General features: G+C 41.5%; 1 protein-coding gene across 1 annotated transcript; it reads right to left on the reverse strand.

Annotated features, from left to right (window-relative positions):
• Positions 1-1,474: 1,474 nt before the first annotated feature.
• LOC140228549 (uncharacterized) lies at positions 1,475-5,818 on the reverse strand. The gene has a single exon (XM_072308781.1). The coding sequence runs from the start codon at positions 5,816-5,818 to the stop codon at positions 1,475-1,477; it is 4,344 nt and encodes a 1,447-aa protein (XP_072164882.1).
• Between the last annotated feature and the right edge of the window lie 9,131 nt (positions 5,819-14,949).

The raw sequence follows: 14,949 nt of genomic DNA on the forward strand, positions 1-14,949 counted from the left end.
CAATCACACCACTGCCCCTTCTTACATAATTTATGTTACCTATTGTCTGGAATAAGAAATAAAGAGTTATATAGTATCTTCACTCTTGACCAATCATAAAGAAGGTCATTCTTACATAACTTATGTTATTCATTGTCTGAAAACCTATTCAAAGAAACACAAAAGAAAGTTACTTTTAACCAATCATCTCTCTGTCTGGACCAGCAATGTATATCTCTATTTCCTGCTAGCCTCCTACCCTAAGGGTTAAGACCAACTGACCTTTGAGATGTTTGTCCCTGGACAGGGGATTTATCTTACATCAAGCTCCTGAGGACTGCCACCTGTTGTGGTCTGGAGATGGGGATGTACTATACAGTGCTATACATTTAAATGTGAAATGGACAGTACTATATGCATGGGGTATTTCCCACAAAATAATTGGGCTGACATGTGTGCATGTCACAGACATCCCCAACCTTCTAAGATGGAAACTATACAAGTTTAGAATGGAGGTTCTCAAACCTCATTATGAACATAGTTTACATGTAGATAAAATTTATAGCGTTTACACTGTTTAACCAGACTGGCTATAAAACTTACGACTAAATAGTCTACACTGTGCAATTCTAGCTCAACAGCTCACATATAAACAATCAAAACATATAATAACTCAGAACAACTGTACATTTACTTTAGACAAATTTGAACATGGATCGTGGAAATTACTTGCAGATTGTAAACTTGTCTTTCTTTCTTTCTTTTTTTTTTTTTTCAAAAAAAGATTAAGGTTGAGTTCACCTCCTTGCTCTGCAAACATCCTTCTTTTCATCATCATAATTTCTCTAATGTTTTACATACAAGTCATGTACCCTTTCTCTGAGTACTTTGATTTTGTTAGTTTACTATAACTAATAAGTATTCTGGCATCACTATGCCATGTGCATACATTTAAGGCAGTTGCATATTGTGTACAAGTCATGCAGTATAAAAAGATTCACGATGACCACAGATAATTACATTCTGGCATCAATGATCAATAACATAGTGTATGAATGCGTCAGTGTTCTTGTGTTCATCATTGTCCTCAATAATGAAGTCCTCAGTGTCTTTCGTTCGTGATGTTTTCATTTCATCTAATGATAAAGTTCATCCGTTTACTGTTCATTCGAATTGAAACTCCAAACTCGTATAGGCAAGTGAGTGGCTATGCGATTATTTCATCCTAACACTTTTCACACTGGTGTGGGCAGAATCACAGTTCTACTGTTCTAGATACCACTACAAGTATAACATACAACATAAATTATCCTGAACTGCGACTTTAAATCCTACCAAAGGAAATCGGAATGTACTTTACATGTATACAACGTTAAGACACACACTTAATTCTTCAGATAAGAACATTCTTTCAGAATTCACTCATTGATCCTTATATATACCCACAGCATGTGTATAAGCCCTGGCATTATATCATACTATTATGGTATTATTCCTAGATGCGGGACAATGCATCTGCATTGCCGTTCATTCTTCCACTGCGGTGTTCCACCACCATCGGGTAAGACTGCAGTGCCAGGCTCCATCGCATAAGTCGAGCATTTTTGGTTTTGAGCTGTTTTAGCCAGCTCAGGGGGTTATGGTCTGTCTGAATGACAAATGACTGCCCAAACAAATATGGATGAAATTTCTCGACACTCCAAATTATGGCTAGGCACTCTTTCTCAATGATGGGGTAGTTCACTTCGCGGGGGAGCAACTTGCGACTAATGAATGCGACCGGGTGATCAACCCCCTCCTCATCTGTCTGGCTGAGCACAGCCCCTATGCCCCTATCACTAGCATCTACCTGCACAATGAAGGGAGCGGAGTAGTTTGGGCTCCTCAAAACTGGGGCAGAGGTCAGTGAACTTTTGAGTGTTTGGAAGGCTGCCTCACATTTTGGGTTCCATCTCACCAATTTAGGCTCTGATTTCCTCGTAAGGTCAGTGAGTGGGGAGGCTATTTCACTGTACTCCGGGATGAATTTCCGATAATATCCTGTTAGTCCTAGGAAGGCTCTAACGTCTGTTTTCGTGACTGGCCTAGGATATGATACTACAGCCTCAATCTTCGCAGGTTCAGGCTTCACCTTCCCCCCTCCAATCACAAAACCCAGGTACAATACCTCTCTCTCACCGAACTTGCACTTGGCTGGCTTGGCTGTCAAGCCTGCCTCTCTCAACCTCCCTAGCACATCCTTCAAGTGTTCTACATGCTCCTCCCATGTTTCACTAAAGATGACTATGTCATCAATGTACGCTGCTGCATAGGCCTGTGCGCCGCGCAAAACTTTGTCTACCAGCCGTTGGAATGTCGCAGGCGCCCCTTTCATTCCAAAAGGCATCACTGTGAACTCATATAGCCCAAAGGGCGTAATGAATGCAGATTTCTTGCGCGCTGCCTCCGTCAATTCGACTTGATAGTACCCTTTTGTGAGGTCAAGGGTGGATACATACTTGGCATTGCCTAGCCTGTCTATAAGTTCCTCGATGTTGGGTATTGGATAGCTATCAAAGACCGTGATTTCATTCAACTTTCTGTAGTCTACACACAGTCGCATGGATTGATCCTTTTTCGTCACTAGTACGATTGGGGATGCATATGGTGATGCAGACTCTTGAATTATCCCCATCTTCAACATCTCATCCAACTCTCTTTTCACTGTTTCCTTGACACTATGAGGTAAACGGTACGCGCGCTGGCGGACCGGCCTTTCAGAAGTAGTTTCAACCTCATGTTGCAAGATGTTTGTCCTACCGGGGATACTGCTTAGGGTCTCCCTAAACTCAGAAGTGATTTCTCTCACATCATTGGCCTGTTCTTTGCTCAAGCGCTTAGAAATCTCTACTTCACTTTCACTATCTGCGCCTGGACTAATTAGTGGGGCAACAGGTATACTTGGATCAGTTTCCTCCTCTACTATCCTGGGCTGTGTGTACATTACAACCCCCTGCCTTGCATTCCACTTCTTCAGCATGTTTATGTGAAAGACCTGGTGTCGTTTTCTTTCTCCTACCTGTACTACGTAGTCTACATCACTCACTTTTTGCACTACTTTGTATGGGCCTTGCCACTTTGCCAACAATTTGCTGCTTGAAGTTGGGAGAAGAACCAACACCTCATCCCCCACCTCTAGCGTGCGAGCACGCGCTCCTTTGTCATACCACAGTTTTTGGCGCGTCTGCGCTGCCGACAAATTCTTGTGTGCTAGCTCTAGGTTCTCTGCCAATCTAGTCCTCATGTTCATTACATATGACAGGATTCCCTCTCCCTCAGTGATTTCGCCTGTCAATGTCTCCTTTAACACGTCTAGGGGCCCCCTCACACGATGACCATACAGAAGTTCAAATGGGGAGAAACCCGTGGACTCTTGGGGAACCTCCCGGTATGCGAACAGTACATAAGGAAGATGCTCATCCCAATTGCATTTTCCCTCATCCATGTACGGCTTTAACATCCCTTTCAGTGTGGAATTGAAACGTTCTACTAGCCCGTTACTTTGGGGGTGATAGGGGCTCGTCCTTATCTTCCTGATTCCTAAGCTCTCGCACACTTGAACCATCAGTTTTGACATGAAATTGGAACCTTGGTCGGTGAGAATTTCTTGTGGTACCCCCACCCGAGAGAAAAGCTTGATGAGCTCATCAGCAATCTTGTCAGCATTGGTGGAACGAAGGGGGATTGCTTCTGGGTACCTCGTCGAGTAGTCACAAATGACTAGAATGTACATGTTGCCCTTCTTTGATTTGGGCAGGGGCCCCACTATATCTAGAGCAATTCGTTGGAATGGCTCACCTATGATGGGCACCTGAACCATGGGCACTTTACCACCCCTCTTGCTACTAGTCTTCTGGCAGGGCTCACATGTTCGAATATACTCTGAAACGTCTCTAAAAAGCCCTGGCCAGTAGTAATTCCGGAGGATCCTATCTTTTGTCTTTTCGACGCCCAGGTGCCCCGCCATGAGATTGTCATGGGCCATCCCCAGCAGCTCCCGCCGGTACTGTTTTGGAACTACTACTTGCCGAAACTCCTGCCCCTGGGTTGCCCCCTTTTTCCTCCAGTGCCGGAAGAGGATTCCCCCCTCCCAGTAGAAATAGCACTCGTCCCCTGCATCTGTGTCAGAGGGGAGGGCCTTTTCCCGAACCAATTTTAGAGTCCCATCCTCCCTTTGGTCCTTTCCTAGCTCAGATTTTGAGAGCATCAGTAGGCTTGGAGTAGCACACCTATCACTACCTACGTCTTTGTCATTTTGGGGTCTTCCTCCCTCATTCTTCCCTGTTTGCTGTTCAGCCAGCTTGGCTTGCTGCCCCCTTGTGACAACCATAACAGGGTCCTGCAGTTGCAATTCTTGCAATCTATCATTCAAAAGCTCATTGCCTAGTATCATGTCTACGGAGAGAGTGTCAATTACTCCTACCACAACATATCCCGAGATGGAGTATGGCTCACTCACAAGATGTATGAGGGCTAATGGGACATCAACCTCATTCCCTGTCACACCCCCTATCCTCACATTCTGCCCTGTGTAGGCATTAGCATGTACATGTTCTGGCCTCACTAATGTTTGGGTCGCACCCGTATCCCGTAACAACTGTATTTTCTTCCCATTCACATCAGCCTCGCTCATGTATGGCTTATGTTTAGGGTCCACTTGATCTGCCCGACATAAGTAGCCCTTAGCTACACCACTCCCCTTATCAGAGGGCCCTCCCCCCTGCTTATTAGGGCAGTTAGGGGCGATGTGGCCTGGCTTACCACATTTGTAACACTTTACTGCTTCCCGATCCTTTCTATTGTTCTGGGAGTTTTGAACTTGCCCCTTTGGTTTTTCCTTCCCAGCCTGGCCTGATGGGAGGTTATTGCTGTTCCCTCTATCAGTCCTAGGGCCCTTAGAGGTATGGTTTAGGCTCCTCCTGGTAGTGGTATACTCGTCGGCTAGACTAATCAATTGCCCAAAATCAGCTGCATGGTTATCGAGTAACCACAGCTTCAAATCAGGAGGAACGTGATCCAGCATGTTTTCTTGTAGGATCATGTCCTCAAGTTTCCTCATGTTCCCCTTTGCTCCTACTCCCTCTCCCCACCTATCAAATGCATCGCGCATCCTCGTTCCATACTCTACGTAGCTTTCATCCCCGCGTTTATTCATTCTCCGAAATTTTTGCCTGTAGGCATCTGGCGTTAGCTCATATTTAAGCAGAATTGCTTTTTTGATCACATCGTAGTTGCCACACACATCATCGTCTAGTCTAGAATAAGCTTCGCGTGCTTTCCCTGTGAGTAGGGGTGCTAGTCTTCCTGCCCACAACTCCTTTTCCCAACCGTGAAGTTTCGCAACTTTTTCAAAAGTGCGCAGAAACGCATCTACATCATCTCCTTCTTTGAGTCTGGGCAGCAATTCTTTCAAATTATCTGGCCTATGATGGGTCGCTGGCCCCTGCCTCTGCGCAGCATTTTGCGCTAATCGCACCTCCCTTTCCAGCTGTATACGAGCTTTTTCAATATTTTCTTCCTTCTCTAACTCTACGCGCCTAGTCTCAGCCTGAATTTCTGCCAGACGTAGTTCATGCTGCATCCTTTCGCTCTCAACGCGCAGACGCATCATTTCGAGCTCTACATTACCTTCAGTTTGGGGAGCATTGCTAGATCCTGTCTCAGACCCCGCCCCTGCTGAATTTACATGAGGCTGTAGCATTTCAATCAATTCTGCCTTACTAAGCCCGTCATGGGACAAGCCCAACTCATCACACTTCTCCCTCAACTCGGCCACCCTCATTTGTCGCAAGTCACTCATACTTAATATACTTCACTAGTAAATGTATGCGATAACCTTAACAAAAGACAAATGTGACCAATAATTCAAAATACTCTAAAGTCATAGAATTACCTTAGCTCATAAAATACTATAATCCCATGTATCTAACGCTTAAGGATATTAGGATAATTTGTATTGTGATTAGCCTGCACTGAGATTAAGCCACACACCTCAATTACCATATTTTACTTTAGCGTTCATGAAATAAATGTAAATTGAGCCACACCCTTGCAATTCCAGTTCTACTTTCACTTAGCTCCTTTTGGTGTTCGTCAAATGCTCCTCCTGCCTCTCGCAGCCAGTCAGCTCCACAGCTCCTGCCGTCCGTCGATCTGCTCCAGATCCAGCAAAATGAAGCATCCAAATCCTCCTGGATTATGAATCTGCTCCCCTCCAATGGAACTGCTGCCACAGGCATCCGGATGTGTACACCAACAATTCACTCGTCTCCAGACGAAAATTGCGTGCTCCAGTGGATCAGTATGAATTGTTCCACTCAGCTTTAAATATGAGTATTTTGTAGACTTGTGGATCAACTTGAACTGCCCCTCTCTGCTTCAAAACTGCTTCTAGGACAGCGTCTTTCTATGGATCAGTTCGAGTTGAAACTGCTCCCAAACCGAAGACTGGAGAATTAATTTATTTTCTCCAACCAGCAAACTGCTCCGGATGCAATATCGAAGAACTGAGCACAGTACAGTTTATAGCTGTCTCCGTCGAAATCTCCACAGCCTACGTCTCGAAGTTAACAGACTTGATTTGATGGACTGGTGCGCTTGGCTTCCAGATCCCACTTGCTGCCACCAAGATGTGACGAAAACTATAGCTCTGTTCGAGTTAACTTGTTTCGTCGCAGTAAAAAGAGATGCCACTCCAAAACGCTCTCACCATTAAGCCCATAGGCACAGAGAATAAAGTACACGCAAAATCCATTCATGATTTTAGGTGCCCATTCCTGCAGGATTTATTGAGAGAGTTCTTTCGACATGGACATTATTGCGAGAAGAGTTATCACACAGAGGTGCCTAGCAGCTCTTAGGTCTGCACTCAGCGACGTCTAGATATCTTCTGAAGACTGAAGACAATATTTCTATTTCTTGTCCCCTACAAAATTGCTGATCTATGAAAAACCACTATGAATAAAGGGAGAGTAAAATAGTCCTATTTGGACAAGTCAGCCATTTACAAAAGGGGAAGGGTACATTAAGGGAAACAAAAAGAATACTAGCTTGGTCAAGTCAGCACATTGCTGCTACTAACTTTTGTTTTGTCTCGATTCCACACAAAGACATAAAATAGAAAATAACTCCTGACCAATCACACCACTGCCCCTTCTTACATAATTTATGTTACCTATTGTCTGGAATAAGAAATAAAGAGTTATATAGTATCTTCACTCTTGACCAATCATAAAGAAGGTCATTCTTACATAACTTATGTTATTCATTGTCTGAAAACCTATTCAAAGAAACACAAAAGAAAGTTACTTTTAACCAATCATCTCTCTGTCTGGACCAGCAATGTATATCTCTATTTCCTGCTAGCCTCCTACCCTAAGGGTTAAGACCAACTGACCTTTGAGATGTTTGTCCCTGGACAGGGGATTTATCTTACATCAAGCTCCTGAGGACTGCCACCTGTTGTGGTCTGGAGATGGGGATGTACTATACAGTGCTATACATTTAAATGTGAAATGGACAGTACTATATGCATGGGGTATTTCCCACAAAATAATTGGGCTGACATGTGTGCATGTCACATAGGCCCAACATATCAATCAACAGAAACATCATCACTGTCATCATATTGCAATTCAAAATAATGAAATGTATAGGTACAAAAATAAATACAGTGATACCAGAGCAGAAAGACAACACAAGGCTATACTTAATTAAATGATGGAACTAGGGCTTGGGTCAATTATGAAGAAGAGTGAGGAATATGATGGAGCTAACTGAAAGCAACACTTGTAAGTACTTGTCGGTTCCTATCAAGGTTGAATGCATTTTATGTAACGCATAATAGAAAACAAGATCAGCCAAGAGAATAAAAAAAACCCCTCATTTTTGCTGATATCGAAAATAAACAATAAAATCACAAGACAGAATAAAAGGCAAGAGGGTAAAGGGTAAAATACAAATTATTAATAGCTTGTGTTCTCTATTCATAATATCAGTTCCTTTGGTAATACTCCTGCAGAAATCATTATTTTTTCCCCATCAAATTGGCAACTTAGAAATTTAGTGCATATCCCAGAATCTGAAAGATTAGCTGGTGAAATTAAAGGCACATAGTCCCGGTCATATAGAGGGCGCTGTTTATGATACTGTCAATCACCATTAGCGTTAATACAAAGATTGCCGAAGTTGAGATGTCATCAAGAGTAAAGAGCGTAGGTGTTGCTAAGTAACGTTGCCTTTGTTGTCTTCTCGGCGCATCACACAGTCTGTAGTAATGCCAGGGTGCATGCATATGTGTTTCTTATTATGACATCACAAAAGAAGTTTGCTAAAGCTGTCATCCCCTCCGCCAAATCATGAGCCAAACTGTGATCGGACCACTGGCTACAGTGGATCGGACTTCTTCGGACTCGGGGAAGTGGGCCACAGCGTAAGCGCCAAACAGGAGTCGATAGCATAGGTCTCTATAGGAAACTTGCGCCATGTGCCCGCGTACGCATTTGACTTAAACACCGGGATCATACACCTTTAAGAGAAATGTGCTGGTTTGAGACAAACACAGGAACTCAAATCTTCTGAACTGAGTTGCCATTTCAAGAATCATGAACAATTTCAGCAACGGCAGGCTTTTGAGAATTATGCAAGCAAAAGGAAACAATTGTGACCCGCTACAACAAAAGGATCCGAAAGTCGGGGGAGGACAATTTTCTGAAAATGGCATGACATTATTCCCTTACTCTTCTACATTAATTTCATATATTACACAAGTCATAAAAGTACTCGGTTGAGGAGATATCAATGATTTTATTAGCGCATGTCAAGTTGTTACGGAAATGAGAGTTTCGAGAAAAACGCCTTCAAAGTTTTCCTTTCGACGCTATCATGATCAAGGGGAGGCGAGACAGTTTTCACCGCTTGACAATAGAAGTTATGCTCCTAGCGACCTCCGCGATGTTCATTCAAGCCTAGCGCCAGCGGTCTACGCACTACCAATCAGTAATCAGGATGCCACGCACTGACCAATAAGATCACTCCCTCGTTGCTAGGGCGGAGTTTAGCCGCGGTGCTAAATCCAAATCTTCAGACACGTTTCTGTTACGTTGAAAGTCAGAAAATCATGGCTCACAAAAATGATGATTTCTTGCCTTTCCTTTGATCATTTAGATTCAAAATTTCGGCAGATGAGAGGCAAAACATTGGACTACAAAATTATGCTGAAAACAGAAATCCAACTGTTTTGACCAGTTTTCATGATGTCATTTCAAACTCGATTTTCTCGGCTCAGTCGTCAGCGACTTTAGGATCCTTTTGTTGTAGCGGGTCACAATTGGATATGAATGAGAAAGGGCTCACATGAAAGAACTTTTTACCCTGACACCTAATGAAACACTAACAATGAATAGTACCAAAAAAAATCTCATTAATTAAAAGATACAGCACCAAGTCAAATCCTGAGAATGAATGGATAAAGTCAGCAAGATTACATATTTCTCCAAGACTTTGCCTTTTAATTGTACAGTACAATATATGCCTGCAGGACATCCAAATCATAAAGTACTATCATGAAAAAAAAGATAAAGTTTTTCATAATAACTCTATTGCCATGGTAGGTCTTGATAGGGAATCCTCTCAATAAGATTATAAACTCAGTGCCAAACATCAACATGAATGGAATCCTATAAAAGTTATCACTTCAAAGGTATCAACTCAATGTTTTATGAAATAAAACAACACAGCAAGAACAAATCTCTCTTCTTCAGGTTGTTGAAATGTTGACTTTTGGCCTTTGACCTTTGCAAAAGTGTGATTTTTTTTTTTTTCAGAAAAGCACGAATTCAAATCCCAACTCAAACTACCCATGGACAGAGAAGTGAGAATTGCTACCACTCTGTTAGAATTCCTTCAACTCCTTCAAAATATTTGAGGCAATCATAACTGATGCAGTACATTACAGCAAAAAAAAAAAGAAAAGAAAGGAAAGGAAAATTGAAATAGAAAAACAAACAAGAAAACACACACAGACATAATAGATGTAAAATATGTCAGACATGCCACCATTCACATTCCTACACAGCTTCATGACGATTGATCAGCTATGTGGCTGAGTGTTCCGTCCCTCTTTCACAAAACAAACCAAACAACTGGAATCATAATTCTCTGTGGACCACCACCTAAATGTACTTTTTGACAATGTACACACACAAGCAGGTTGCTGGTGGGATTCCGATAGAATCAATCGGAATGAATCATGGGACAATTCTCGTCTCCAGTCAAAGTCAAATAGTGATGGGAAAAATTCCATAATGTAAACAAGCCTTTTTCTCGGTTATTGACAATGTTTCTCTCGGTGTTTATGTCTACCAGCAGAATACGTGCTCTCAGACCCTCTTCACCAGTTCGTATTCCAGATGAACTCTTGTGTCCACAATGCAGGAGGTGGAACAATAAGGGAAGACAAAGTCCCAACTTACATGTACCACACTTATAGAGTTCAATTTAAAGGGGAAAAGACTAAAAGTTCATTCCAGTTTCCTCTCAGCATTTGTTCCTTTTTATTCTTTTCAGGACAAATACATACACCTTTACGCTTGCATACATATTCCATTTATATACATTATGAATAATGGATATAAGTATATATATTATATGTATATACATTATATATATGCCTATTTACAAGTGTATATAGCATGAACATATGTATACAAACATAAATACCTACTGTAAAACACAATATTTTCGCGGCATGAAATCTTCGCGAATGGGAGCAACGGCCTTATTTGCAGCATGAAATTTTTGTGAATTGCCTCTAACATTCAGTGCATAAGTAAAGAGAGAGAGAGAAAGAAACAAATGGACAGAGGTATATGGAAACTGACATAGATATACACATACAAATATATATGTAAAGATAGAAATATATATTACATACACACACGTGTATGTACACCGTAAATTGATGTGTTTTTTTTTTTTTAATCTGTCTCTGTAACAAAAGGATTGGAGTTTGCATTCAAGCACCATAAGGACAGGCATACAAACAGTCTCTTCAAGCAGGCATGCTGTGGCTTGCTAAATAGGTCAGTTCAACCATCTCATGTCATTCCAACAAGTCACTCTTGTGGTGCGCAGGCTGCGTGCCTGATGTCGCAACACCTGCGGTATGCGTCTATAAATGCGTCCTTTCAAAACTCAGCGAGGGTCAGAGTGTTTCCAGCCTTTGATCCAGGTGAGGTACACGGCAACACCACTGTGAAAGTAATCCTTGTTAATACGCCATATTTCAGGGGTGTTGTCGGAGCTCAGGTGTTGTATTACACCATGCCTCTAACATGAAGATTATTTGAACATTATACACAATAATTATTGGTTGCTATGAATGGTGCTGTCAGACTTACAGGTCAAATATAATCCCCTCAATCCCCCTTTCCACCCCCTTGGCTATGATCCAAGAAACAAGTACATTGACCCAAATAATCTTACCTTTCTCCTATTACTATGCAGGTATTTTTGTTTTGGTAGCAAATATTTGCTTCATTTCAAAGTATTTGCAACAAAGATTCTCTCCCCCTGACACGAACATCCCCCATCCAAGTATTATTCATGTTACGCTCGTATGCTCATTAATCCCTTCCTTTGACAGCACCTTCCCATGTCAGGATTGTGAAATTTCTGAACTGCTCTTTTGTAGGTTTGTCACAGGCTTTTTCCACCTGGAGACCTCCCTAAATTCAGAATACCAATACTGCTCATTGCACCCCCCCACCCCCCACCCCAATCCTATCTCAGGTTAGCCTTTTGTCAAGGCCCTCTCGCTGTAATGGGCGAGCGAAGCGAGCCCAGCCGAGCGCGCCAGCGCGAGGGCCTTTTGAGATCTGCTTCACACATTATTATTCATGACACGTGAACCCTTCTGAATACTCATTTTAATGGCTTCCGGTCAACCAATGGAAAGGCGCGCTCCCCGCATCTTCAGCCTTGGTGGTCATGCCTGTTCGCATGCATCACTGACCACCCGAGGAGGTCTGCCACGGAACTCTACACACTCTGTGTGTAGAGTTCTGTGAGGTCTGCGGCAGCGGCGTGCATTCGCTCTATTCAAATCGGGTTCGAGCAGACGGACACGCTGATTGGACCCCGACTTTTGCTCCCGAAATCGGGGAGCAAAAGTCGGTAATTCAAAGGGCTAACAAAAGGATGCGAAGCAGATCTCAAAAGGCCCTCGCGCAACCCCACTCAGCTGGGCTCTCTTCACCATACAGCGAGAGGGCCTTGACAAAAGGCTAATCTCAGGTGAGCTCTCATTCTTATCCCCTTTACATCACGACAGACACCCCCTCACTTCATCTTAGCTAAGTTTTTCATTACAATATTTAGAGAGATCTTTTGCGTGTTTTCAAAATGGGATCTGAGAACTCATAAGAAATCGAACAAAAATAAAAATCTCATTCTGTATTAAAGGTAGGGAATCCCATTTGCATGCCTTAAATGAAGAGTTGTATAAATACAGTGGTATGTTGAAGAGAGTATCATTTTAGAAACTCCCATAAAGCACTGAAAGTGGAAGGTAACATTTAGTACATTTTTATTGACCGTTAGATTTTAAATTGAATTTTTTTCGGGGCTCACCGTTATTCCAGTACATTACTAGGCTACCTTTGCAGACCCATGCACTGCATGTGTGTCCATCATGTATATTTTGTAAAGAAAGTTCATCAAAACTTACAAACATTTCTGTATACATTCTTGCCACACACTCTATATGTTATCACTTCAGCTCTTATACCTTTAGATTTGTGTTTATAGATAAAAGATACAGAAGACTGCAATAAAAAGGCTGACAAACAGAACTACTGAGTAGTTGGGTTTTGTGCATTATTCAAATTGTAGATAACTGTTGACTTCCAAATTTCTCAGCAGTGGCCTAAACAAGTCCCCTGATGTTCATATTTAATGCTTTGCTGCATTTTGGGAGGTCTGTAAAAGGTATCCCCTACCTTTAAAATGTTTGTTACTGGTAATAGGAGTTTCATCCTGGGAAGATGTTTTATAAACCCCCTTTTAGATTTCCCATGAGTCCACAGTGAAAGAGAGAAAATAATACCTATAACACCACCCTTCTTTAAAGAAATCTCTTTACTATTCTTGAGCTGCATTCATTGCGCAAAAAGTATCCCTTTATGGGAGATTTTGGGAACATGCAAGCTGATCACACACACACATGCACAAAATACACCTCTAATCATTTTATTTACAGCCAGACTTTGCACATAATGCGCTGAAATAATCAATTTTGTTTTTGCTCGTGAGGCAAAAGCATTCACACAGCACCGAAGTAATCATGTGCTGTGAAGTACCTATTTGGCCTTGAAATAAAGATGAGATGGTGAGGACTGGGCTCATGTCACATGACCTCTTTAAGTCACCTGAGCAGAAGTCCGACCTTGGAGAGGTTCAATTCCATTTTTTTTTTTCCTTGGAGGAAATGTTTTTTCAAACTTTGCCATCCACTTCCGAGCAATCACATCATGGACCATGATCACATGAAAGGATTCTCCAGACGAAACGTGATACTGAGAATATCAGCCAAACCTCCCACGCCGAGTTTTAGGGTAACTGGAAGTGTCATGTGATCAATGGGACACCTGACCTGTTTAACAGCCATCTCCTGCAGAATTGCGTGATTCACGTTTCTACAAGATGTACAAAAACATGAGTATTGATTCCACTGGATATTTGATATAGGATCACAAATATATATGATATTCAATGATTCATGCATAGAGTATTAAGCATACCTGATCTACATCTTTATGTAACAAATATTAATGAGTAGTGTACAATTACCTTTGACATGTTATTCATTACCATATGTAACATTTCCGATATGACTTGTGTGCAGCATTTCTGATATCAGTCATGTATACCATTTCTAATCTTATATTCTAGTCTAGCATTCTCAACATACAAACAAGCGTAACCTTGAATAGCACAAATAGCTACCAATAAATCAGCATCAAAAGAGCACTCCCCCCCCCTCAAAAAAAGTAATAACAACCAAAGAAACAATCATCTTTCATATCACCTTAAATGGCATAGAAAGTAGCAACCTTTTTTTATATTGCGGGGGGGGGGGGGGGGGGGGGAAGGGGTTGAAGAGAAGATATCAACACATATTATCAACATTTTAAGAGCAGCCTGATATGAATGTGTTAGAGAGGTACATATTGATATGTGTGTAGAAAATATCATCAATACACATAATACAATTGCTATGTGACAAGACATTCAGTGACAGAAATTGTAATATAATCCACAAGGGCTTTTTATTTTGGTCTCTTGCAAAATTTTGACACATGACATCAAGCTGACATCAAATACATATTTTTGCCAAAATTGTATTGCATAGAAAAGGAAGGCTTTTCCATTGGTCCTTATCCACATTACTGTGATGATAGAAACTGCACTTAGAGCTGTTGTTCTCTTTTTGTTATTATTAAACCAATAACTATCCTAATTTTGGTAACATGTCAATAAAGTGGTTTCCCACTGCAAGATACTGCCTTTACCCTTACTACAAATCATGCATTCACGTGAAAGATGAAAATACAGGATTCCTACTCTTTTTTTTTATTGCTCTTTTGAAAACTCCTTCAGAATGATGGCCAATACCAATACAGACATAGCTTTACCTATGTGTATTTACATTGTATGCAATCATTTAAAGGGCTGGTATAGTATTGGTGGAGGTGAGGATTGGGTTTTTAACTTTTTGTGAGATACCAAGAAAACCCTTTATGATATAGTACAGAGCATACCATTCTAAGAGGGATTCAAAGTTTATTTAATGAAAATCAGTTTTGGAATGACTGAGACATCAAAAAACAAAGTAAAACAAAGCAATTGTAATAAAAGATGGGTCCCTCCTTT

Source organism: Diadema setosum, chromosome 5 (genome assembly GCF_964275005.1).
Source record: "Diadema setosum chromosome 5, eeDiaSeto1, whole genome shotgun sequence".
In the NCBI taxonomy this organism is placed as follows: domain Eukaryota; kingdom Metazoa; phylum Echinodermata; class Echinoidea; order Diadematoida; family Diadematidae; genus Diadema; species Diadema setosum.

Coding starts and splice junctions, on each gene's coding strand:
- LOC140228549 (XM_072308781.1), bottom strand. CDS start 5,818: ATGAGTGACTTGCGACAAATGAGGGTGGCCGAGTTGAGGGAGAAGTGT.